The sequence below is a fragment of the Leopardus geoffroyi genome, chromosome A1 (assembly GCF_018350155.1).
Source record: "Leopardus geoffroyi isolate Oge1 chromosome A1, O.geoffroyi_Oge1_pat1.0, whole genome shotgun sequence".
NCBI lineage: Eukaryota > Metazoa > Chordata > Mammalia > Carnivora > Felidae > Leopardus > Leopardus geoffroyi.
This window is the reverse complement of record NC_059326.1, coordinates 25,464,889-25,492,570: the sequence shown is the minus strand read 5'-3', so window position 1 is coordinate 25,492,570 and position 27,682 is coordinate 25,464,889. Positions and strand designations below refer to the sequence as shown.

General features: G+C 41.0%; 1 protein-coding gene across 2 annotated transcripts in view; it reads left to right on the top strand.

Moving 5' to 3' along the window:
* Positions 1 to 11,189: 11,189 nt before the first annotated feature.
* The window catches only part of COG3 (component of oligomeric golgi complex 3), a 73,521-nt gene continuing 57,028 nt past the window's right edge, over positions 11,190 to 27,682 (top strand). The window contains exons 1-8 of one of the 2 annotated variants that reach the window (XM_045476822.1): positions 11,190 to 11,536; positions 19,345 to 19,491; positions 21,655 to 21,716; positions 22,968 to 23,133; positions 23,785 to 23,859; positions 25,094 to 25,186; positions 26,168 to 26,293; positions 27,592 to 27,672. In XM_045476822.1, the coding sequence (XP_045332778.1) occupies positions 11,363 to 11,536; positions 19,345 to 19,491; positions 21,655 to 21,716; positions 22,968 to 23,133; positions 23,785 to 23,859; positions 25,094 to 25,186; positions 26,168 to 26,293; positions 27,592 to 27,672 (924 nt within the window). In that variant the 5' untranslated portion in view covers positions 11,190 to 11,362. The remainder of the gene's footprint in view (positions 11,537 to 19,344; positions 19,492 to 21,654; positions 21,717 to 22,967; positions 23,134 to 23,784; positions 23,860 to 25,093; positions 25,187 to 26,167; positions 26,294 to 27,591; positions 27,673 to 27,682) is intronic. The other variant, XM_045476814.1, reaches the window with a different exon arrangement.

The following is a 27,682-nucleotide window of genomic DNA, read 5'->3' as shown; positions in this document are numbered from 1 at the left end:
TTGCCTACTACTCTGGGGTTGTGCCATATTGTTTCATCAGTAGGGAATTGTTTCTAATTCTTTTGCTACTTCAAAAACGGTACATTAAGGATCTTTGTATATTGGGGCACCTGGGGGGCTCAGTTGGTTAAACGTCTGACTCTTGATTTTGGCCATGATCTTGTGATCGTGAGATGAATCCCCGCAGGGGGCTCCATGCTGCGTGTGGAACCTGCTTGGGATTCTCCCTCTCCCTCTGCCCCTCCCCATTTGCTCGTGCTTTCCCTCTCTCTCTGTCTCTGTCTCTGTCTCTCTCTCTCTCTCTCTTTCTCTCCATAAGAAAAAAAAGAAAAAAAAGAATCTGTGTATATTTATCATTTTCTTCACGTCTGCAAATATTTCCCAAGAACGAAGTACTGGGTCAGAGTTATTGTAATTTTGATAGCGACTGCTGAATTACGCCCCACAAAGGCTGGGCCAGTTAACACTTCTGTATTTAATATGAGAGTATTAGCAAACTTTCTGATCTTTGCTAATCTATATGAAATTAAGCGTGCTTTCTTAGCAAAGTAGCGTTTATATTTACACATATATATATTTTAATGTTTTATTCATTTTTGAGGGAGCGTGAGTGGGGGGAGGCGGGGGGGTGGGTACAGAGTCCGAAGTGGGCTGTGTACTGACAACAGCAAGCCCAGTAACGGGCCTTAACTCACAAACGAACTCACAAACCGTGAGATCATGATCTGAGCCGAAGTCAGACATTCAACTGACTAAGCCCCCCAGGTACCCCTTACATTTTTATATTTTTATGGATTTGTATTTCTGTATATTCATGTTTCTTTTGAGTTGTTTGTCCTTTCCTTGCTGTCACTTATTGTCCATGATGTGACTTCCAGGTATTTTTTCTTGGTTTGTCATTTGATTTTTGACTTTGAATACAGTATTCTTTTTAACCATCTAGAACTTTGTTTTTTGTAGTCAAATTTATCAAAAAAAATTTTTTTATGGCTTCTGATTTGGGGACGTGGTGGGTTCATCAGATTGTGCATTGTGGAGCTCAGCTGTTCAGATCCGAATCTTAGTTCTGCTGCTTGCTTGCTGTGTGTCTCTGGGCAAGTTACTTAACCTCTCTGTGCTTCATTCTCCTCATCTGCGAAATTGGGATAATAATAGGACTTCATAGACTCCTGGTGAAAATGAGAAGAGTTAACATCTGTCAAGTAGGAGGGCACGTTGGAAAAACCCTATGTAAATGTTTCCAGTTGTATCAGGATAGATTAGGTGATGCTGCAGGAACAAATAACCCCAAACATCTCGGTGGCTTGTAACAAAGATTCATCTCTTAAACACAACTCCGCGTTCATTACAGATCGACTGCGGCTCTGTTCTACCTTGTTTTCCCTGGACCCAAGCTGATGGAACTTATTTTGGTATAGGGTTGGTCTGTGGCACAGAGAAAAGAGATCATAGCGAAGCGCACACAGGCTCCAAGTGTCTCCTTGGAAGCGAGACGCATCGCTTCTCACATTTCATTGGCCAAAGAAAGTCACGTGGCCACGCCGGAGTTCCACAAGCTAAAGTTCCACAAGATCAGCATGCGTTACCCTCCTGGGCCGGGAACATCCAAAAAAAAAAAAAAGGCCATCACAGGCAAGGGCATTTTAACACGTAGTTATACAATCTCCCGCAGCCCTGATTATCTTGCATTGTTAGTCGGCCTCCACACAAAGATTGTAAAAAATTCCTCCCCTGACCGTGTCTCCCGAGGAGGGCCCCGAAAATACTCCCTTCCCTTCAGCGGGGTATTACCAGATGTGCTGATGGGAGCAGTCGCTTCCTTTAGAAACTTCGCGGTGGGTGTCCTCTGCAGGCTGAGAATGGCAATGAGAAGTGCTGCCACTTAAGTGGATTCCGAGTTAAGAGGCCAAGTGACAGCGTTTAACACCAGGGACACTAGGCGTGATTCCTGCAGATGGCAACAGGTCCACAGTGGCCAGTAGAACGCTGTGACTTGTGAGGATCTCTGACGCCGTCCTACGAACGGAATAGGTGGTCAGCCCGCTAAAACGTAATTTGATTTACGTAATCGGAAATTGTCAGGTCAGCAGAGATCTGATTTGGGCCTCGATAGTCGAGTCCTGGCCTCTCGCCCAGTTCCGAGATCTCGGCTCCATCACAGACCTGGAGCCCTTTGACACTGCTGAGCCTTTTGACACTGAGCCACCCTGGCGCCTCCCCCCACCAAACATCTTTTGTTTTTTTTTTTTTTTAATGGTGGGAGGAAATGGAAAAATCCGAGAGTACTCCTGAGCTGCAGTGGTGTTAGACAGTGGGGCAGAAATACCTGCAAAATCCTGGAGGCAGCTTCAGAGACTCCTCACAGCGACCCAGCGCGGTGCAGGGAGCAACCAGATGGTCTGAGTCCAAGAGTGATGGAAGATATTGTGGAGCTGTGGTTGGGCCTGGAGAGGGTCTGGCAGTTGGGGGATGGCTCCAAGTAACTAGGGACCCTCAGTGCTCAGCTGTCATGTCTTTCCCAGGGTGGGCTTCTCTGGCTGAGGCCCAGCTTGCCATCATATGCTGCTGTGGCACCCTGGACTTGCCCTTCTTAAAGGATAATATTCAGAGAAAGGTAACAGCATGTCTCTTAGGCAGAAATAAATTAATGAAATGGAAGGAGTACCCCAGACAGGGAAAGAAACACTATATAAAAAAGAACCAGGAAGATTATAAAAAAGGACCAGAGATTAAAAAAATGATAGTATTAAAAAAAATTTTTTTAATGTTTATTCATTTTTTAAGAGAGAGAGAGAGAGAGAGAGAGAGAGTGTGTGAGGGGCGGAGAGAGAAGGAGACGCAGAATCCAAAGTAGGCTCCAGGCTCTGAGCTGTCAGCCCAGAGCCCGATGCGGGGCTCGAACCCACAAATGATGAGATCGTGACCTGAGCTGAAGTCGGACACCCAACCGACTGAGCCACCCAGGTGCCCCTATGTAACTTTGATTTTATTGCTTTAAACTTTTATTGCCACGTAACTTTGTATTTTGATGTAAACATACAAAGCTCATGGCAAGTTTTTTCTTAGGCACACTTAAGCAACATCTTACAACTATTTGCGTCAATGGTGGGAATCTGAATTTTTCTTAAAGGGCTTTGTACGTCTCTCGACTTGGAGGAGCTCTGAGGTGGTATGAAAAGCATCAGCCGCAGAAGGCAGGTTGTCTGAGTTCTAGCTGTGGCGTTGACGTTCACCACCTGTAGGACCTCGGGCTGGTCACCTCACCTCTGTATACCCGTTTGCTCCTCTGTGGAATGGAGGGGTTTGAGCATATGGCCTTTAGATTCTCTGCCGGCTCTAAATTCTATTCTTTAGGAGGTCAAGGCCCTCGTTTGGGAATGCAGCCAAGTACTGGTTTGCGCGATTTGTACTCTGAGAATGAAGGCTGAAGTCACTGTGACTTTATGAAAACTGCCGAGATCACCAGGAGGCTGAGGGAAGAGGCCCCTATAACTTTTGTGGGCTCAGATGCAAGGCACACACTTTGGATCACTATGATGTATGACAATGATTCCTTATGGGGGCGGATGATTCCTTATGGAATGATTCTTTATGGGGTGGCCATCAAAATCAGGGCTTCTCAATCAGTGACCTTCCCTCTCTGGAGCCCCAGGCCACTTGAGAACCAGGTTGAAATAGATATCCCCCCCCCCCCCCCCCCCGGGACTGCATCAGATCTCTCTGGGGTGTGGCACAGAAAAATGGTTGGAAAGCAGCTGAGGAAGTTATCCTTGGAATGTGCTCAATGCATTGCTGGAAGATGCTCACAGGCGGAGGTACAGCTGTGACCCAAGATCAGCCTGGAGAATTCCAGAGGGATTGAAATCTAAACAACTTGAAATTTTCTCCTCCCTCTCCCTTTCTTCCTTCTCCTCTTCCCTCCCTTCTTCAATAGCTCAACCTTACTGAGCGCCTCCCACGTCTGACCATACACACACACACACACACACACACACACACACTCACACACACATATATATGGTCTTAGTTTATCCTCACCACACATCCTATACCGCAAGTACTTTTATTATTTTATTTAGTACACATTTTCATATCAGGGCACTGAGGCGCAGAGGCTCAACTTGCCCATATTCACATGCAGAAGAGATCCAGGGTACACCCTTTGGTGGTCGGGCTGTGGGGCATGGTGGGGCACAGACGCAAGGACAGGCAAAAAGCTGGACCGCAGACCCTGGGGTAAGCCTCGCAGCGATGAGTGGTGGGTCTCAAGCGACAACTGTGGAATAAATGAAGAGACCCCGAGACTGTGTTCTCCAGCGGGGAGCTGGGCCGTGACCGCTTGCAATCCGCCAGGAGTGGACAGGAGTCCCCAAGCAGCCCATTACCGATGCGCCGGGGCTGTCTCCGCGCTTCTCACACAGACGTGGGCGGGGTTGCCCTGGGCCAGAGACCCAGCCTTAGTCCGGGGACAGCCTGGGCTCCTCCCGCCTGTGCCTGTGGCGGGTGTAGGGGTGAGCGGGCCAGGCGCTTGAGCACGGGCCCCGCGGAGCAGCCGCCGCCACCTGGGGGCGCCCCTGAGCGCAGCGGCCACAATGTACCAGAACCACTAACTCCCAGGGGGTAGAATTGGGGCTGAGAGGCCAAGGGAAGGGAAGCGGGGACCCAGGACCGCGGAACCAGCAGCATCCCTGGACTTGATGGCCACAGCTCTTCTCTAGTAAGCTCACATCCCAGTAAGGGAGTATAAATAAATATATAAAAAGTGAAAAAAAAATAGTTTTTTCTTCTCCTTCCTTTGCTTGGGGTTGCCAGTTGTATTGAACAAAATGCCAGTCACACGTAATGAAATTTGCAGATGAAAATTTAAAAATACAGGATATAGGGGCGCCTGGGTGGCTCAGTCGTTGAGCCTCCGACTCTTTTTTTTTTTTTTTTTTAATTTTTTTTCAACGTTTTATTATTTATTTTTGGGACAGAGAGAGACAGAGTATGAACGGGGGAGGGGCAGAGAGAGAGGGAGACACAGAATCGGAAACAGGCTCCAGGCTCTGAGCCATCAGCCCAGAGCCCGACGCGGGGCTCGAACTCACGGACTGCGAGATCGTGACCTGGCTGAAGTCGGACGCTTAACCGACTGCGCCACCCAGGCGCCCCGAGCCTCCGACTCTTGATTTCTGCTGGGGTCATGATCTGAGGGTGGAGGGAACGAGCCCCATGTGGGGCTCTGCCCTGATCTGGGAGCCTGCTTAAGATTCATTCTCTCTCCCTGTCTCTGTCCCTGTCCCTGTCTGCCTCTCCTCCCCCACTCACACACACACTCTTTCTAAAATAATTTTTTTGAAATAAAGGATGTAGATTAGGCTGGTTGAGTATCTGCATGTTATGCCATGATGTAATCATTAAAGGTATTTAATTTGAAAAAGAAGAGACGTGTTTTTGCTTTTTTTGTTGTTTTGGTTTTATTCACACACACAAAAGTTCACAGGCGAGGCCGTTAGTTTTAAAACTAGGAGCTCCAAACCCTGTCTCGACCCACAACAGTCCGTCAGAGATCACCAAGACCTCCCCTTCCCACCATCCCTGCTGATGGGAGCAAGGAGGGGACCTGCTTTGTGTCGGGGGAGGAGGGCCCCGTTTCAGACCTCGTGCCAGGGCTCCGTTATATTAGATTTCCCATTGGTATGTGCTAACAATTTCCATGCTGTGCACATACAACCGCTCTGGTCCCTGGCGGTGGAAATGCCAGCTGAGTGAGTGCTGTAGGCGGAATTAACGCGAGCAAAGGTTCAAGTCCACGTTCACGGGCACTCGCCGGAGGTGGGTTTCTAGCACTTGGTCAGTCCCCTGAAGTCCTACTGTGCCTCCAGTTTCTTTCTTTCCTTGCCAGATCCCCCGTCTGCCCCTCGGTTCCCTGGCTGCTGTGACGTCCACGCCCATGGTCTTCATGTCAGAAGGCAGTCGTAAGTCTCTTTCCCTCCACCCTTTCCTGGAAGGCTTCTCAAACCACCGCGACACGGGTCTTTTAATGTCCAGCAAGTGAACTTTTCAGTTTCTCTATGGCAACCCTGCAATAGCATTTGCACACATCATGGATTAAAACCATCCCCCAGAACACGAATTAGGTAGCATAAAATGAGGCCGCCGCAGAGTGGAAGACACGCATTGCCTGATGTACTTGACTCGGGCTGGAGCGGCTGAAAGCTCCCGGCTGCAGGTGATGCGTGTGTCCTCCGGCCCAGGCCTGCCCTCTTGCGCACCAGCGAGGTGACCTTCGGAAGCGCAGGGACTATCTGTGTGATTTGGGCGGGTGTGAACAGGCCGCTTGGTGGCGTATTGCTATAAACACGTACGTTTTGTTTTAGGAAATTGAGATCTGGACTCAGAGCTAGTGACCGGCAGAGCCGGAAACTAGAATTCCCTTAGTCTCATCCCCAACCTATGTTCATTCTTTAACAGTTCTTTTTCAACAAGCAATCTTGAAATAACGAAGCCCTTGTCCTCCACCCTTCTCGCCACCCTTCTACCTGCTCTGCCAGACCAACTCCTAGGGACGACAACTAATAACGATTTGCTGCTTATCTTTTCAGACCTTTTTTTTTTTTTCTGTGTGTGCATGTAATTTTTTAGCTAAATATGGGATCCTGTTCAGATTGTTCAGCGGCTTGCTGGCTTTCTTAATTCCACAAAAGATGATGAACCTTCGTCCATGTTGTTACTCACAGATCTGCTTCATTCTCCCTTGCCCCAATTCTGCTGTGGTATAACGAGTACACCGCGTGTACAACACGTGTTGAAAATGTACAATTTGATCGGTTCTCACATACGTGTATAGTTGTGAGACCACCGCCACAACAGAGATGGAACATTTAACAATAGATGACAAGATAACATTTGAGAAAACCAGGACATTTCCATCAGTTTCAAAAGTTCCCTCATGCCCCTAGGTAATCCGTAGGTTGCATAGAAGCAGAATTGATAAAATACTTCATTTTATATATATATATATATATAAAATATATAAATATTTATATCAATATTTATATAAATATTATATAAATATATAAATTATATAAATAATAAATAAACATGACTATATATATATTTATATATATTATATATATAGTCATGTTTATAAAATATTTTTTATTGTTTATTTATATAAATGTTTATTTATATAAATGTTTATGTTTATTTATATAAATATTATATAAATAAATAAATTATATAAATAATAAATAAACATGACTATATATATATATATATATATAGTCATGTTTATTTATTTATTGACACAGAGAGACAGCAGGGGAGGGGCAGAGAGAGAGAGGGAGAGAGAGAAAGAATGCCAAGCAGGCTCTGTGCTGGTAGTGTGGGTTGGGCCCCATCTTGTGTTCCATTTGCTTATCTCTATAAATGAAAGAGAATAACTCCTCTGCTGCCTTACTCATAGGATTTCAATCAAGAGATCGAAAGTGAAATCTGAATAACACAAAATGTCGTCTGTTGTGATATGGGGACCTTGATCGTTTGGGCATGAAACTCCTCTGACCTCATCTTTGTCCTTTTCTCGAGATAGTCTATGCAATCCTGTCTTCTTATTGTCTCTCGTACACACACACACACACACACACACACCCAGAATACATATGTGTATCTTATATGTATATATGTATGGGTATATACAATATGAGCTTTTGCTATATCAATTTCATTGATTTTATGGAAACAATTAGAAATTCTTAAATGCATTGGAAGAATTATAGTAGAAAATTAAATCTGCAATTTTATTTGTCCTGTTGGCTAGTGCTTCTGTGGATAAGCTAATCTGCTGTTTTTCTAGCAGAAAACAGGAAATAACTTGACTTGTAATACTAGAGTAAAAGTGGATTCATGGGGTGCCTGGGTGGCTCAGTTGGTTAAGCGTCTGACTCTTTGTCTCAGGTCATGAGTTCACGGTTCATGAGATTGAGCCCTGGAACTCTCTCTTTTCTCTCTCTGCCCCTCCTTTCTCTCTCTCTCTCTCTCTCTCTCTCACACACACACACACACACACATTCACACATTCTCTCAAAATAAATTGGCATTGGCATTTTTAAAAAGGTGGATTCCTTTTAGGAACTTGTAATTTTTTTGGAGGGGGGACTAGACAATATTTGTCCATACAGAAACGAGCATTACAGTTTGAAGCAGAAGGATTCAGTATATTGTATACCACATTTCTAGCAGAGTTTGAACAACCACTGCATTGTTCAAATGTATATATTTCTATGCTAGTGCTCTGCAAAATTAAAACACCCAGCGAAGACTGCTGTTACTCTATTTTCTTGCTCCTGTCTCCCACCCTTGCAGAGCCAGCTGGTGACTGCTGGATCTTCCAGGCACTGCTTTTTTAGCTCTCTCAGTTCTTCAGTTTAAGAATAGACCAGGCATTATTGTGCTGCATATCTATTTTCCTCTCCCCACATTTGATCTCACAGCAGCTGATTAAACATTCAGCCTTGGCTCAAATCTTTTCCATGGGCACCATGACCTGCATTGCATCCCTTTAAGTTAGTTTGAAGCTTCAGAATTCCCTGGGTGAAATTAGAAACTGGAGCGCACCGTTGGAAGGCAATGAGAGACCGAAGAGGGTGGCAGGCCATTCTTGATTGGCAGGTGGCAGGTTTAATAAGCAAGGGAAGGCTTATTAAAGAGGTCAGCTGGGAGACAAGTAGATCTTTGCACCTGCCTGCCAGAATCTTAAAAGTTTATATAGAAGCCTACATTGGGTTCAGTCATGTATTCAGTCCAGATGGTCTCAACACATATTGCTCTCTCAAGGCCATGTCCTTGAAAACAGCCTCCACTGTGTGAACGGTGGACAGAAGTTACATTCCAAGAAGAGACAAGGAGCCTCTGATTGCCAGAGTCCAGTTCTCAGGTCAATTGTGGTCATGTCTTCTCAATGACCTCCTCTGACACTTTAGTATTATGAATCACCAGTTACTAAACATATTTTAAAGAATTACACATAATTGTTAGAAAGTAGAGTGATCGTGGATTTAGGAAAATCTGCAATAGAAACACATTTGGGAGAGAGGCACTTGGGTAGCTCAGTTAGTTGACCGTCTGACTCTTAGTTTCTGCTCAGGTCATGATCCCAGAGTTGTGGGATCAAGCCCCATCTTGGGCTCCACAATGAGCGTGGAGCCTGCTTGAGATTCTCTCTCTCTCTCTCTCTCTCTCTCTCTCTCTGTGGCCCAGCCCCACTCACTTTCTCTCTCTAAAATAAAAAAAATAAACATTAAAAAAAAACTTGGGAGAAAAAAATGTTTGTATTTGGATGAATATAAAAGGATGATGTTTGGTGAAAAATTGACATCACAAAACTCAACAGAACCGTATTTCTGAAATTTCTGGAACTAGAGATCAGTCTGGATAGAAGACAAAGTGTGTTTTAGATACTTCAACAAGAAGATCAACCTGTCTCAACATATCTACAAGATGACTTTCTTTTTTTTAAAAAAAAATTTTTTTTTAACGTTTATTTATTTTTGAGACAGAGAGAGAGCATGAACGGGGGAGGGACAGAGAGAGAGGGAGACACAGATTCGGAAGCAGGCTCCAGGCTCTGAGCCATCAGCCCAGAGCCCGACGCGGGGCTCGAACTCACAGACTGCGAGATCATGACCTGAGCTGAAGTCAGACGCTTAACCAACTGAGCCACCCAGGTGCCCCCAAGATGATTTTCTTTAGGAAATAGTGGTGGAATGGTTTTTAACAGTGATTAAAAAAAAAAAAAAAGAAGAGGAAAAAACATAATTAGTAATTCCAACCAGCTTTGTTTATGTAGATATGTGTTTTCTACAACATGAGAGTTTTAACTCTTGACTTTGAGAGAATTTTAGACATCAGAAATGTTGCAAAAGTAGTACAGAGTTCAGGTGTGCCTTTCATTCAGCTTCCCCCAATGTTATCATCTTACATAACTGCATACAATAATCAAAACTGGGAAATTAACATTGGTGCAGTACTATTAACTAAATTATAGACATTATTAAAATATCTATATTTTGTTCTACAGTTTTCCCTTTTTCTGTCCCAGGATCGAATCCAAATTCCTATACTGTATCCAGCTGCCATGGCTCCCTCATCTCCTTCAATGTGTAACATTCCCTTGGTTTTTTCCTTGTCTTTTATGACATTAACACCTTTGACGAATACTGTTAAACTGTTTTGCAGGTTATCCCTCATTGTTAGTTTATCTGATGTTTTTTCATGATCAGAATGTAGTTTTGCATTTTTGGAAAGGATTCATGGTGATGATGTTGACTTCCGTGGCTTGCTTAAGGTAATACTTGCCAGGTTTTTCCACTGTGAAGTTAATATCCCTCCCCCCATTGCTATTAATAAATATCTTGCAGAGATCATTTGATACAATGCAATTTCTGTTTCTCCTCAAAGTTTCACGCATTAATTTTAGAATCCATTCTTAGATCTTGCCTGCCAATTATTACTATTTTCCCTCATTCTACATTTATTGATTGGAATTTCTCTGTAGAGTTATCCCTTTCCCCCCGCTTATTTATTCAATCATTTATTTATCAATATGGACTCACAGATATTTATTTTATTCTATAAGTTATAGAATATATAACTTTTATTTTACATATATGCAATACCATAATTGTTCTGTTGCTCAAAAACTACATGATTTAAGTGACAGAATAGTATTTCAATTACATGTCTGTGCCATGAATTAATCCAGTTCTTCAATGTTGGGCATTTAGGTTGTTTCCAGTTATCTAGTATTATTAATGGTGTTTGATATTCAGAAATCTTTTGAATTCTTATGTGTTTTCTGAAGTTGGCTTTCTTGCTGGATGTTGGAAAATTTTATACTGTGATCGTGATCTAGGCGGTGGAAACTGTCACATGTCTCCACGGAAATCAGAGACCGCATACCCCACCCAGGCTACTCGGCAGTGAGCAGAAGCAGTGAGTAGATCCGGGAGCCCAGGAGGACCTCTGCCGGCAGGGTCACGTAGCTCAATTGTCAATAACATGAACACACATTGCAATAAAGTTATTGAAGGTGAGGAAGAGACTTCCGGTAGGGGCACATCTATTTCCGTCAGGGCCCGCATTCTTCTCCCTCTACGCCTTCCCAACCGGAAATATTTGTACCCCGTTTAGAGCCACGTCTGTCCTGGCCTCGGTCCCGCCCACACACACTGTAGAAGCACTTCCGGAGTCAGGGTATTCCGCTCCGCCCCGCCGCCGGTGCCTTGCTGGAAGCCCCGGCTCCCCCGGAAGTGGCCAGGGCCTGTCTGTGGGGGTCCCCTCCACCCCGCTGCTGTTGAGGGCCGCAGGGGCGGCGGCGATGGCGGAGGCGGCGCTCTTGCTGCCGCCTGAGGCGGCGGCAGAGCGGGACGCTCGGGAGAAGCTGGCTCTCTGGGATCGGAGACCCGACACGACGGCGCCGCTGACCGACAGGCAGACGGACTCGGTGTTGGAGCTGAAGGCGGCGGTGGAGAACCTGCCTGTGCCGGCCGAGGTGAGGTGACGGGCTGGGACTGGGCTGGGGCGGCGAGAAAGCGAGCTGGGATGCTTCTTCGGCGTGCCGGTGGGCCCCGGCCTTGCAGACTCTTGCCCGCGGTCTCTTCTGCCACCTCCCCGGCTCCGGTGGGAGAGGCGCCTCACCCTCCCGGGCTGTCAGGCCTGGCTCTGCCGGCGACCGCCAACTCTACTCTCGCACGGGGACGACTGCGGGGGCGTCCAGTGGCTGGTGTTGGCGGGCACCCAGCCCTCCGCCTGCGGTGTGGGACGGTTGGCTGGGAGCCTTGCCGTGGGCGTCTTGCCCCAGGTATCCGTGCTATCAGCTGAGGCATAATCCTGCTGCCCACCATCTCCCAGGAGAGGGCACCGACCCCCGAAGTGCTTTGCTTCAGGACAGCCTCCTTATTAGTATTCATTTACCGCCTTAATGAATAACCCAGCTTCCTTTTTCCATGGGGCACTTGGAGAGACAAAAACTTGATCCCGAGTGAGGGTTTCATTCAGCGCACACAGAGCAATGAGCTCTCCATCAAGTGCAGATTATGGGAGATCGATTTATCTGACCGATAGCCGAGCAATAGAAAAGAATTTTCTTTGAAAGCTGGGTCAGTACATTATTAGGTAATGCTGGCTTTCGGTGGGGTCAGTGTTTTTAATCCTAGTTATTATTGGGTTGTTATGCATATTATCGCTTGTGTAATTCAGTTCAAGTAGTTACAGTATCAAAAAGAACATCTTATGAATTGTCAGATGGACAGACTTTTTTCTGGTTTGAGGGCCAGGTTTAGGATTATTGTTTTATTAATAATGATTTTTTTTTTAATGTTGGAAGCACTCATTTTACAGGATTTGGGATTGTGTCCAAAGGTGGATTGTTTTTAGAGACTTAAACTATTTTTTTCTACCCTCAAGTTTTAGAGAGTAAGTACTTTGAAAGTTCACTTTCACTGTTAACGTCCTCTGCCATAAAATACAGGTGTTCTTTCTTGGGTTTCTCTCTTCACCTGTAGGATGCAGTGTTGAAATAAATGAGGAAACAGGTGGAAATTTCTTTGACTTGGCTATCAAAGTCTTTTATGCTTTGGATAACAGAAGTTGTTTGCTCTATAAATGTTCCAATCCGGTTATAGTTGATTTGGCCTGTTACAGAAGCAGGATGCTTGGGCATCACAGCACCTGTGGGGAACATAGTCCACAAGAAAAGTAACCCAATTTGCTTTTATTGTCTTAGCTCATAAACTATTACTATTCTCGTTGAACACAAAGGAAACGTTTTGGAGTGAAGTAAATGGAATCTTTCGTTTTCATCCTATTTTTTTTTTTTTTCATATTTATGCAGTATAGTATCCACATTAATCTCATGCAGTTGTTTAACATATATTTTGTGCCTGTTCTGGGCTAGGAATTGAGGATAGAAAGATAAGCAAATCAAGCTCCGTAGCTTCATGGAGCTAACATAATTGTGATCATGAGCTTGTAGAAAAGAACAGGGTAAGTTCAGACAATGATCCATGGTATAAGGAAAATAAAACAAGATAGTATGACGGAAAGGGATCGAGGTATGCTCTAGACAAGGAAGGAAGCCTAAGAAAGTGACAGTCTAAGGCGAGAACTCATGGTGGAAAACAAAATGCCAGCCTTGCAAAGATTAGAGAAGTAACCTTCCAGGTGGAGGAAAAAGCAATGCCAAGTCACAGGTGGGAGATGAGCTTGACAGGTTCAAGGGTTGAGTGAAGGTGTTCTGGTATATGCAGTGTACGTATGGGATTTCTGTGAGAATGAAATGGCCTTTATTTTCCTGTCTGGGGCATCTGTCAGGGGGACCATTGTTTTTCAGCTATCTGTAGCCCTTGTTTCCCTTTACTAAAAGTGTTTCTATGTCTGATGGGAAGACTGGAATTGAATTTTTTTATCTGTTACCACCCTTTTTTTTTTTTTAATATTTATTTCTAGAGAGAGCGTAAGCACAAGTGGGGGAGGGGTACACACAGAGAGAGAGAGAGAGAGAGAGAGAGAGAGAGGCGGGGGGGGGGGAGGGAGAGAGAGAATCCCAAGCAGGCTTCAGGCACTCTCAGCATGGAACCCAACACACGAACCGAACTGTGAGATCATGACCTGAGCCGAGATTAAGAGTCGGATACCAACCGACTGAGCTACCCAGGTTCCCCTGTCTGTTACCACTCTTAACACTGGTGCTGAAAAAAGAATGGCTCAGTTTTTATTTTCTCCAACCAGTGTATCTGTAAAGGATTTTCTGCAGTGTTTCACAGTTCTCACAAGATAAATTACTTCCTGAACAGCTGGCACTGAGCAAGTTGGTTGAATAGCAAAAGGCCAGCTGATGCTTCAGTAAATACCGTAAAGCTGTTAACTTTTTTAGAAAATATCTTTCTCTTTTATGAAGAGGAACTGGTCATATTTTGGAAAGAAGTTATATCTTTCTCTTTTTTTGGTGTTAGATAAAAGAATTTGAAGTAGAATATTAGGTAGACTGGTTTCTTGCAGCCAAGATTCATCTGTTTTAGTAGTGAGGGCCTTTTGCTTTCTGCTGAATTTAGTAGTTCTTCATAAATGCTGCAATAATTAACCCTGAAATTTACCTGAAATGAATTGTAACTTGTTTTCCTAAAGACTGTGTGTTCTTAGTATATTTAACTTCTCTGAGCCTGTTTTTTTCTTTTAAAAAATGGGGATTATAGTATACTTACTGTCTGATGGGGGGTTGTGATTGTGAGAATTTAGTGAAATCATGTATGTTAAGTGCACATGGCAAGTGAGCCGTAAGTACTGTATTATTCATATGCTTTTCTCCCCACATGATTGATAACTTGAAAGAGTAGATTAGAATCTTGTGATCCTATGCTGGTATAGGTGTCACTCAGACCAAAGGTAAGAAAAGAAAACGTTAAGTGCCTTGAAGGTTCTGAGATTCCATCTATACGTCTCCAATGATTTGCTTCAAACAGAGAAAGTAACATCAGGTTTCATTTAGGGAATGAATTGTTTAGATTATGAAAGTGATTTTCTCCAACCCGGAAATGTACAAGAAATAAAGTTCGGGAGAGAAAGGTGTATTTGGTTTTTTCCTGGACCTGCTTAGCTGGTCAGGCAAGGTTGATTGTTTATTATAATTATTATTTAATATGTTAACGTACCATTTGCATAAACTATACAATAGCTCTCTAGGACTGACAGGTACCTAGATTTGTGCTCTTCTCTCTGATGGTAAATGCTCCATCTGGAAGCTAGCACGGTATAGTGTGCCAGAGGACTCAGGAGTGAATGAGTTAATGAGAGTCAGTTTTTTTACTTATTTATTTTTTTAAATAATCTCTGCGCCCAACATGGAGCTTGAGCTCGAACTCACGACTCTGAGATCCAGGGTCTATACGCTACTGACCGAGCCAGCCAGGAGAGGCAGGAGTGAATGAGAGGTCAGAACAGGAAAGTTTGTGACCCCAGCACACCCCTTCTTGCTTTTCCGTTCTATTCCAGGTGCTTTAAGAAAAGAAGACAGCTGAAGAAATGTACCTAATGGGGCCAGTTTTTCATTCTCTTTTAAAAAGCAACTTGTTTTGTTTCTTTAAAAAATTGTTTCTTAGAATTAGTTGCAGTTGGGGGCGCCTGGGTGGCTCTGTCAGTTAGCTTCCGTCTTTGGCTCAGGTCATGACCTCACGGTTCGTGAGTTCGAGCCCTGCGTCAGGCTCTATGCTGACAGCTCAGAGCCTGGAGCCTGCTTCAGATTCTGTCTCCCTCTCTCTGCCGCTCCCCCGCTCACACTCTGTCTCTCAAAAATAAATAAACATTAAAAAAAAAAAAAAGTAGTTTCAGTTAATGTGGCTTCTTGGTTTGAGAGAAAATGGTTTTGTATTAGTGAGTACAAGGGAACAGGACGGGAAGCTTCCTTCTGCTTCTGGTATTTAAAAGTCCTCATGCTTGAAAAGTAGTTAGTATTTGTACATGAAGTAATCAAATAGAATGTTTTTTCATATATTCACATGATCATGTTTACTCACAACATCTAGACTACAGACTTTGTCTGGAATATCTACACTACCTTCGCAAGTATCTAGAGTTTTCATATGATTTGTTTTGTAAAGTAAATTAGAAGATAAATATTTTTTTAAACGTTCATTTATTTTGAGAGAGAGTACACGAGCAGGGGAGGAGCAGAGAGAGAGAGAGAAAGAGACAGAATCCCCAGCAGGTTCTGTGCTGTCAGTGCGGAGCCTGAACAACTGGAGGCTTCAACTCACAAACCATGAGATCTTGACCTGAGCCAAAATCAAGAGTCGTCGCTTAACTGACTGAGCCTGATATATTTTTGCTTTTGACATTTATCTTTCTGAGTGATTAAAAATAAAAAAATTTACCATATTTGCTTTTATTTTAACTATTTCTAGAGCCTTTAGTTTTTTGTTGGCTTGTTTTTAAGATCCATTTTTCCATCTGGTATTATGTTCCATCTGCTTTTGAAGAACTGCCTTTAACATTTCTTGTAGTACAAGACTGTTGGAAATGCATTTTCTCAGCTTTGTTTAAACAGCCCTTTTCATTTAAAAAAGATACTCTACTAGATTAAGAATTCTGGATTGACGGTGTTTTCTTTTATTTCTTAAAAGATTTGTTTAATTTCTGGTGAGAAGTCTGTTGTAATTCTTTTAATTCTTATCTTCATTCTTCTGTATATAATATGTCTTTTCTCCTATGTCTTCTAGCATATTTTTTTAAACTTTATTTTTAGGAGTTTGAGTATCATGTGTGTACATGTGTATTTGTGTGTGTGTGTGAGAGAGAGAGAGAGAGAGAAAGAGAGAGAGAGAGAGATAGAGAGATTCTGCTTGGGATTCTCTGAGCTTCTCAGAACTGTAGTTTGCTATCTTTTATTGGAAATGTTTCAACTATTATCTTTTAAAAAATTTTTTTTCTACCCTGTTCTCTCTCCTTTTGGGATTCTATTTATACTTGTACTAGATAATATGATTCCATCTCTGTGTTCTTGGATATTGTGTTTGGTTTTTATTTATTCACTCTGTTTCCTCTTTATGTTTCCTATTGGGTGATTTTAGTGCACTGTCTTCAAGTTCACTGAGTCTTTAGCTGTCTTGAATGTAACTGATGAGCTCATTGCAGCAGCACTCTGTCCAGCTTTCCTTACCTTAGCCCAGTCTCCCGGTGCTTTCTGGTATGTTTTCAAATCTGAGTCTGACCCACCTCTCCTTCCCCCTTAGCTATTGTGTAAACATTGAGGATATCATTACATGTTTGACTTTTGTCACAGTCTGAATAGAACTAAATTTTACTACTAATGAAATCCAGTTTTATAAAGATAGCTTATGGGGGTACCTGGGTATCTCAGTTGGTTAAGCACTCGACTCCTGAATTTGGCTCCGGTTATGATCTCACGGTCGTGAGATTGAGCTCTGCGTCAGGCTCTGCACTGAGCTTGGAGCCTGCTTAGGATTCTTTCTCTCCCTCTCTCTCTCTGCCCCTCCCTCACTTGCACGCATGCATATGCATGAATGTGCATGCTCTCTTTCTCAAAATAAATACATAAACGTTAAAAAAAAAAAGATAGCCTAAGGACTATTCTTTCCCCAAGAGCACTATAGATTCTGATTTATAGATTTACTTACTCTGTTATTGCTCATAAATAGGGATAATAATAAAATGATAAATGACAGTAGCTTAGATTTATTGAGTGTTTACTGTGTGACAAGCATGATGCTAAATACATGTAGTATTGTCTCTGGTGGGTTACCTCCCCCTCTCCGAGGAGGCAGCTTGTTGTGGTAACTGGGATGGCTCCACAGAGCAGGAGTAGTGTGACTTAGCACAGCTTCCTCTGCCTCCAGACTAAGAACTGGAATTGAAATGAAATAATTAGGCCCTTTTACCTTCCGAACCCCTGGTGGCAGCACACGGTTGCTGATGACGCTTTGGACTCAAGATAGATTCTCCCTGGATTTGAGAAACGTAATTCTTCGTGTGTCATAGTCCTTTTATATTGAAGGATTATGTCACCATTCAGGAAGGGTTACATGAACAAGTGATACCCTTAGTAAGAGGTATTTACGTTTACTCATGACCTCCTGGCTCTTGAGTCAGAGTCATTTGTGGGGAGGAGGCATATTGAGGACGTTGCTGAACATTTTTTTTTTTTTTTTTTTTTTTTGGTCTGCAGCTTCCCAGCAGTTCAGGAAGCCTGTTTTCCCACACCCGTGTTTTCTTTTTTCCCTAGTGGCTTCAGGATACAGATATTGTAGTTCCTATTTTGCAGAAAAGAAATTGAGGATTAGGAGCATTAGGTAATTTGCCCGTCGTCACACAGCTTATAAGTGAGCAGGAGCAGTGTTCAAGCCAGGCTGCACCATAACACGCTTCCCCATGCCAGAAGGTATAGCCCCACTTGAACTCAGGACAGAAACGCCTATTTTGGGGATGCCTGAGTGGATGTCTGACTCTTGATTTTGGCCCAGGTCATGATCCCAGGGTTGTGGGATTGAACCCCACATTAGGCTCTGTGCTGAGTGTGGAGCCTGCTTGAGATTCTCCCTCTCTCTCTCTCCCCCCCCCACCCTCCCCTTACCTCCCTCTGCTCCTTCCCCACTCACTTATTTCTCTGTCTATAAAATTAAAAAAAATTTTTTAAAGCCTGTTTTTAAAGGGTTGTATTTCTCTTTAATTTTTTTCTTTTTAATTTTTTTAAAAAGTTTTATTCATTTTTAAGAGACAGAGAGAGACACGAGTGTGAGGGAGGGGCAGAGAGAGGCGAAGGCTCCAGGCTCTGAGCTGTCAGCACAGAGGCCGACAAGGGGCTTGAACCCACAAACTGTGAGATCATAACCTGAGCCGAAGTCGGACACTTAACTGACGGAGCCACCCAGGCGCCCCAAAGGGTTGTATTTCTAAATTAGTGATGGTGCATTGTTCATCTAGCTTTTTTTTAAGCTTTGAAGATAAAAGCCTGTCTTCAGAAGAAATTCTTGTGTCTGGAAAAACAGGGGCAATTTCCTAAGGCCCTGGGTCAAAATTTTCTGTAGATGGGCCTTAAATGTTATGCCCTAAGGACTAAAAACTGGAATTGAAACATGTTAGGCCTTTTTACCTCATCCTTCATCCACACTCCCTTTATTTGAGGTCTAAAATTAGTACGTCTGTGTGACTATAGGTAAATTAACACCGGGGCTATCTTTAGTAGTGGAGAACTGGAAAGTATTGTAGGTCAAAGTATTTGATGGTGTCAAAATGAGGCCTTCTGGGGGGGCTCTTCCGAAACCGACGGGGAGTTCTGAGATGGTCTCTCCTCAGTTACAGTTTCAGAATTTACCACCAAGAAGGTGTGGGCGAAGTGTGCCAATGGTAGAAATGGCAGAAGGAGGTCCTGTTTATTGATAGTTAATTCTTGGGTGTGATTTATTTTCTGTTGGCAAGCATTAATGAGGCCAGGCTCTTTTGTTAGATCCTGGGAAAGGCAAGCTACTTTCAACAGCATGCAGGTTTTTGCCTTTGGTGCCAGTTCATGAGGTTCAAGTAAGAAAACGTGTGTTGATTAGCACAGATTCACTGCCAGTATTAGAAAGGCAACTCAAAAATCATACCTAACTCTCGGTGCAATAACCGTATTACGTTTACGTTTTGAAACTAGCATTTAATAGAAAGAGCCTAGCTGTAAGTGTTACTGTCATATGGCAGTTATTAGCCTCAAATGATCTTTCAAAACAAGTGAGATGGAATAATAACAGTCAAGAGTTTAGAGAATTTTCACGTTATTTAAGTATCTCTGTGGCTCTTTTTTTTTTGAAGCTTCCACTTGAAGACTTGTGCAGTTTAACATCCCAGTCGCTGCCTGCTGCAGAGCCTTCAATAGTACCTGAATCTACAGAAGACATTCTCTTGAAGGGTTTCATTTCCTTAGAAATGGAAGAAGAAAGAATTGAAACTGCACAGCAGGTGAATGGCATTGTTGTTTCTAAGGATGCTTGATTATTTTGAAGATCTCAAGACAGGGCTAATGAAAAAGTATCCTTTGTTAAAAGTTCTAAACCTTTGAAGATATAGTTAACATCAGATCTTTCTAGAACATTCTCGATTTTGTGTTAGCTGTGGTTGTTTTGTAAGTGTTTTATTTTTACTTATTTATATTTACTTATTTAAAATGTTTCATTTATTTTCGAGAGAGAGGGAGAGGGAAAACAAGCAAGGGAGGGGTAGGGAGAGAGGGGGACAGGGGTTCTGAAGTGGGTTCTGCACTGAGAGCAGTGAGCCCGGTGTGGGGCTTGAACTCCCAAATTGTGAGATCGTGACCTGAGCCCAAGTCGTACGCTCAACTGACTGAGCCACCCAGATACCTCTGTGAGTGTTTTAAATAAACCTGTTGCCCAATTGTATTTGCGATACAGATAAAGATATGATATTCCAACTTTGGATGTTGATAGCTCATCATTAAGGTTTTAATGTTTCATGCACTTTTGGCCTCCCCCGGTGTCTGCTTATGTCAGTGGGTCCCCCTAGCACGCATGTGTGTGTGCACATACACGCACATGCACACACATACGCCCCCCTCTGCTTGTTGCTAGGTAATTTCTTTTTTAAGAACCTAAAGATTCTTTTTAGATGAACCCTTATTTTTTAAAATAAGTTATTTTTTAAAATTTGCGTGTGTAATCAATCTTCCCCTGATGGCTATTTATTCCTAATCATAAACTAAATATATAGCAGTTTCTTCTGCCACTTCTTTTGTCTCTTCTTTCTGCTGTATAAAAATCAGAGCTGAGGCATTTACCAAGGAAAACAAAAAGCACGCCTGCTGAATTGCAGATCTAGGAAGTCGAGGCAGTGTGGCAAAGTGAAAAAGAGCTCCACCTCTTGAGTTAGGCCAGCCTGGATCTGAAAGTCACCTTCTCCATCACTTACCATCTTTGTGAGTTTAGGCAAATCACTTATCCTCTTAGGCCTTTAGTTTTCAAATCTGCAAAACAAGGATGATTATATAGCTACCTCATGGGATTTTTCTGAAAATTAGGTAATGCATACAGTGTTTGACAGGCACACAGTCAGTGTTCAGTGAATGATAGCTAAGGCACTTGGCGAGCCTAATATCTGGAGAGAATGAAGCATACCCTTGACTTCAAATCCAACTTGAGAATTGTGGAGCATAACCTTGCACCATGTCTGTGAACTTATTTGGACTATTTGGAAAAAAAAAAAAATCTGGGCTGAATTTGTACCCGCGTATTTTTCTGTAAATTTTTTGAAAAACTTGTACATTGAGTTATAATTTACACAATATAAAATATATCCATTTTAAGTATATAGTTTGATGAGTTTTGACAAATTTAACTCCCACAATGATCAAGCTATAAAACATTTTTATCCTTCATGCTTGTATAAGGTCAATCTTTAGCTCTTTTTATTTATTTTATTTTATTTTTTAAAGTTTATTTGAGAGAGAGAGAAAGCACAATTGGGGGAGGGGTGGAGAGAGAGGTAGAGAGAGAGAATCCCAAGCAGGCTCTGTCCTGTCAGAGTGGAGCCTGACGCAGGGCTTGAACTCACAAACCTTGAAATTGTGACCGGAGCCAAAGTCAGATGCTTAATAGACTGTGCCCTCCACCTCTTTTTAATAATAGATATTTTTCACGATGTAGGTGGTAGGGCTAGAATCCAAACCCAGGTTTAGCTAATACAGAAGTCCCATGTTGTTAAGTCACTCTGTTATATTATTTCAAAGTTATATTTTTATAATCCTTATTAGATAACATTAACACTGACCCAAAGCCCTATGTTACCTATTCAAATTTAGCAATGTAGCAAATAGGCATTAGCCTCTTAGGAAAGAATATATATTTTTTATATACTGTACCTTTAACCCTTATCTTTGTTTGACTCTGGATGTGGCCAATGATTTTAATATCCTTTGCTTTTCTAGCATGTAGATATTGACTATGGAATTAAATGATCATCTCCTGGCTTAAAAATAATTATTAATGTCTGAACCACAAATAGTAAGACTTAGGTAGTGTCTACCCTTTTGACTTGCTGTTTAGCCTGTAGCCACTTTCCATTTTGTCTGTTTTAGTTTTGTTGACAGTGTAATACTCTTTATTTTTCTAGTTTTTCTCATGGTTTGCAAAGCTACAAACTCAGATGGATCAGGATGAAGAAACTAAATATAGGTATGTGGCTCTTGAGTTTGTTGGCTAACCTAACTTTAAAATTTTTTTTTTTTTTTTAACGTTTATTCATTTTTGAGAGATGGAGAGAGACAGAGCATGAGTCGGGGAGGGTCAGAGAGAGAGGGAGACACAGAATCTGAAGCAGGCTCCAGGCTCTCAGCTGTCAGCACAGAGCCCGATGTGGGACTGGAACTCACTGACCGCGAGATCATGACCTGAGCCGAAGTCAGGCACTTAACTGAGCCACCCAGGCGTCCCCTAACTTTTAGATCACAGTCACCTGCAGCATTTCACAATCTGTATCTTTAAACGAAATTAAGATACAAAGAAAACTCCCAACAGCAACATTTTCTTTAAGAAGAGCTAGAGATAAGTTGCGTGATATAAACAAATAATTGTATCATAATTAATAGGTTAGGAGGTGTACACATTGGTTTTTAGAGAACTCTAGGAAGGTTTGAGTTCAAGTGGGAATTTACAGGAACTCTAAGAGATGTTTGTTGCTTTTCTTTAGAAGTAGTGACCCAAGAGATTTTGGGGATGCCCACCTAGATTGGGTGTAACTATGTTGTTCTGTTTGTGTATGTTGATAGCATAGGGGAAATGATGGTGCATAGTGTCGAGCTGATTTGGGGACTGTGGATTGAATAATTGCATTTATTTAACATTTATTAAGTGACTGTTACTGCTAGGTAATGTGTTAGGCTCTTTGATGTGTGGTTTCAGTTAATCTTTATAGCAGTTGTGTGAGGAAAGGTATTATATTATTCCTATTTTACAAATGTGCAAACTGAAGCCTGAAAATACTAAGCGACTTTCCTCATATGACTCAGTGACTCAGGTCTTCTGATTCCAAGTCCAAAATTCTTTCCATGACATCACACCGTCTCTCAAAGACATTAAGTGACCTGAGAGATTGACCTACTTAATACCCCAGGTTGGCCCTCGTGTCCCAGTCTTTGAAAGTTGAGTCGGTGATTTATTGCCTTAAATGTGAAAAGCCAGCTTGTGGCTTTAAGGCTGATTCCTTTTGTTGCTCATTGTTTCAGTGATTTTTTTTTTCCTCTTAAGTTTTGGAAAAGGTGTTAACATAATTTTTGGCACCTTTCTGAATATAATAAACTTCAGTGAGTAGGTCGACTCTTCTCCTGAGATTCAAGCATTTGGGGAAAAATGAGACTTTGTTGTTTATTGACTCTGCTTATCGGGGGAAAATATTATTGCCAATCCCCTTTTGGTTCTGTTTTCTAGACAGATGAGGGATTACTTGTCTGGGTTTCAGGAGCAGTGTGATGCTATATTGAATGATGTAAACAGTGCTCTTCAGCATCTGGAATCATTGCAGAAACAGTATCTTTTTGTGTCCAATAAGACAGGAACCCTACATGAAGCCTGTGAACAGCTCCTAAAAGAACAGGTAATTTGGAGTAGGGGAGAGGGCTAGTGATTATACTTAACATTTTATTTGTAAATAGATGGATAGAATTTAATTTTGATCTCTTTAATTTCTCCAACTATGTATTGAACTCTGCTCTGTATGAGGCCTTGTGCTAAGCATGCACGTTATGACATTGCCAGCTTGTTTGTATTCTAAATAAGCTCACATGAATGTGGCAAGGCAAGCCTATGTTTTGAGCTGTTAAGTCTCAGTACAGTTTCAGAATGAAGACGATACATTAGTTTGCCCTGTCCACTCTTGATTGACACTTTTCAAATAAGCAAAGTGATTATAGTAATGGTGGGGTTTATGAAAAGATGAACTGATCTAGATTGTACTTAAACTCGTGATCTAAAGATAGAACATGTAAGTCACTTTATCTGAGTCTTCTCTGTATATTTTATGTGTTTTTAAAAGGGAATTATTTATTATTTTATAAAAGATATGTAAGTTGCTGTAATAATCATCACTTAACTTGTCCACGATTGCAGAAATCTTTGAGCATTAGTCTAAAATCTTATGTCTAAAATAAACCTATATGTCTGGTATAAATGTATTCAATGTAATTTTGAGACTGGAGTGTTGATTCTTACATTCTTATACTGATTTTTTTCTTTTAAAAAATGCAAGTCGGAACTTGTTGATCTGGCAGAAAACATTCAACAAAAGCTTTCCTATTTTAATGAATTGGAAACTATTAACACAGTAAGCATGTTTTTTTTTTTTTACTTTTTGTAAAGTTAGTGACTGTATTTTCCTTTCTGAATATAATCTTTAAATTTATAAATTGACTTGAGTGATATTTTCACTTAATGGTTTGCTTGCAGATAGATATTCCTACTTGTACCCCATGTAGGTATCATTACCAGTTCAGATTTTTTCAAGTATGATTTAAACAGTAGTTCCTCTTAAGTTGTATTACTGTTATTAAAATCCCTTTGTCTGTTACCACGTACAGTATCTTATTTGTGAGCTGAAAAGATGGTGAGAGGAAGTATTAAATTTTAAATCTTGCTGTGGTTGTGCTACTCTTAGCAATCAAAATATTTTTTAAAATAATCTCCTGTTTAGTTTGGAGTATAGTCCTTATAACGCATGCTTGTATATCAAAGTAATAGTCTCAATTAAGACTGCTGTGTAAATTACATTCCTATGTCTTCCCGGCTCATAAATTAATCATAATTACCACGTATAAATGACTAAAAGTATTAAATTAATTATAATTCTTATGGTTTACTACAGAGATAGAAAACTAGTAACCAGTTAATAATGGAATGCAAGGGGAAATTGTTCATTGTTAAGCTATCAAGATAAAAAATAGTTGACTGGCTTTACTTATATTTTGCATACACTTCTTATATTTACATTTTTATATTTATATAAAACATGTATGTAAAATAGTTTCATGTCTTAATGTGTAGTTTTATATGTTAAGTATTAAACATTATATTACTTGCGTTTATGCTTATATTTGTATATAATCATTAAACGTTTACTTATATTTTGCTTATATATTGTTTTACTTTCATAGTATGACTGCTAAACATAGTATGACTGCTAGTTAATCCTTTAACCTTGAAAAAATCGCCACTATTTGAAAGTAGGAAATTTGTGTATGTTGTACTAGAAAATGAGAAGTCTAGGTACTTGATGTGTTAATATAACATTGTACAATGCAGTAATGTAAATATTGGCAAATTTATGAAGAGCCCCTTAAAACTCATTAGGAATAAACTAAATTAAATCACTATTACTTTTTTTGTCCTTTCTTTATTATTACACATGGGCTATATTTGAGGATACTTCGATGATTCTTAAAATGTAAAGACATTAGTATAACTTATAGTCTAAAGGGAAGTATGCTAATTCTAATACATAATTTTCAACTTTTGCCTGAATATTTTTTGTGAATTAAAAAAAATTTTTTTTTTCCTTAAAGAAACTGAATTCTCCTACATTGTCTGTTAATAGTGAAGGATTTATACCTATGCTGGCCAAGTTAGATGACTGTATAACATATATCTCATCTCATGTAAGTCATGATATTTTTGTATTTTTTTTAAAGTATATTTATTTATTTTTGAGAGAGAGTGCAAGCGCATGCGTGTGTGTGCCTGCACAAGCAGGAAAGGGGGCAGGGAGAGAGAGGGAGAGAGAGAATCCCAAACAGGCTCTGAGCTGTCAGCATGGAGCCCGACACAGGACTTGAACTCACGAACTGTGAGATCATGACCTAAGCCAAAATCAAGAGTTGGGTGTTTAACTAACTGAGCTATCTAGGCGCCCCTGTTTCTGTATGTTTTTAAGAAATCTTAACATTCACATTATATTACTTCCTATGTTATAAAGTATTTCTTCTGAAGGGAAACAGGGTATCTGTAATATACTTGAAGAAAAACTGTAGCAAATTCTTAGTCATTGTCAGTAGTGATGTAAAAAAAAGTACTTTCAGCTGCTGAGGCAACCTCTGGAACAGAAAGGGATCCTGGCTGACACAGGTATAGCCACCTAAAAGGATGGGCGATTTTTAGGCTTTTGACTTCCTGGTGTTCTAGATACTTCTTTGGAAACAGGAAGTGTTACTTGGGAGGAAAGAAAGGAACAGGCCCTTTGATTTCATCACCCTCCTTGTATCCCCCAAGGATTTATAGCTGTACAGGTTTTCCCCACTATCTGAAAGCAGAGTGTTCCTATGAAACCTTTTGTAGATCAAAATGTCCTAAAGTGAAGAAGCGGTTACCATTTCATAAAAGTGAAAATCCTCATTGGATTTCTTTTGGTTAACAAAAACGGGTACTACTGTAGGTCTTTTGTAAAAGTGAAGTGACATAAAGTGAACTTTTGGTTGAAGGGGAATTAGGGGAGAAGCCCGTATTCGTCTTCGTCAAGCTTACAATCTATATAAGACCTTTTGAACATCATACATAGCTTTACTTTAAGGACAGGTTTGTTTTTGTAGTTGGCTGGGCCAGTGTTTGTTTCCTCTTTGTAAATCTTTCCCTTTCCTTTATAGCCACATTTTAAAGATTATCCTGTATATTTGCTGAAGTTTAAGCAGTGTCTTTCTAAAGCCTTGCACCTCATGAAGACATACACTGTGAACACGCTACAGAACCTCACCAGTCAGTTATTGAAAAGGGTGAGTTAACTGGTGAGGTCGTTCCTTTTTTTTCTTTTCTTTTTCTTTTTTTATTCATTCATTTACCTTCCATAATCTTAAATGTAAGATTAGTACTTAGTACCTCTAGAAACTTTTTTTTTTTTAACATTTTGTTAAATAAGACTATGCATCACAGTGTTATTTAGCATAGAAAAAAAATGGCTGTATTATATCTGTTCATCAGAATCTTATTTTCAAAGAATATTTAATAATGTGAGAAGTACTCATTACTATTGGTAAACAATAAGGTTCGAACCATTTGTCACTTAAAACATTTTATCTTCATGAAAATATTGGAAGGAAATACAGCAAAATGATAAAACTAGTTCTGTCTTAGGGGTTGGATTACATATGATGGATACTTTGAGTTTTTTTCTTTACATATGGTAGGTAATTTAATTTTCTGTGTTTAACAAATGTATTTTCATTGAGAGCCTTCTCAGTGGTTGGTATTGTACTGGGAACTGTACAATAGTGAGAAGGAACCAGCAAGGTCCCTGCCCTCATGGATAATTCAGAAGAAATAATCAGCAAAGAAGGAAACAAACAAATTACAGGTCATAGTAGATGCTAGGTGGAAAATGAGCAGAGAGTTAGGTTAGAAAATTAAGAGTGCAGCTAGCTAAGATGGTCCCTGAACATATAAGAAAATAAAATCATAAAGACTATGCATTTTATGTTTTAAGCTTACTTTTCAAAGAACATGAAATATCTTCTTGAACTTTTAGTTCAAAGCCTCTGATTTTCAGGTTGTGTTTTACTGTTCATATTGTTCGTAGCTGACATGAAGGCCAGACTATATAATTTTTCTGTTTTGTAAGATTTTTAATAAGTTTAGGAAATTAATACCTAAGCAGTGCTAGTACCTACAATGTACCAGTAACTAGTGCTTTACTGTTGAGCTGCATAACACCTTTATGACTAATTTGCATTTAATGGATGCGCTGAATCTTAGAGAGGTCCAGTAATGTGGCCATTATCCTGCTGTCAGTAAGTGACTGAGTATGAATCTGAATTCAGGTCTGTTTACCACCAAAATTCATGCAGCATAGGGTAAATTTTAGTTATGAAGAGGAAGGAGATGACAGTTCCACCTAAGCATGTCTCATTTGTAGCAATAATACTAATATTTAATCTGTCTTTGAGATTTTTCTCTGTAAGCTTTTGGTTGGTATACAGGCCCAGCGGTAGCCATTAAAAATGGTTGGTGTCATCTTTTCTGAATGATTATTTGTTTGCTAATTATCTTCCTTCCCTGCCCTTCCCCGTGTCTCTAGGATCCTGCATCTGTACCCAATGCAGACAATGCCTTCACATTATTTTATGTGAAATTTCGAGCTGCTGCTCCCAAAGTCAGAGTAAGTCTGT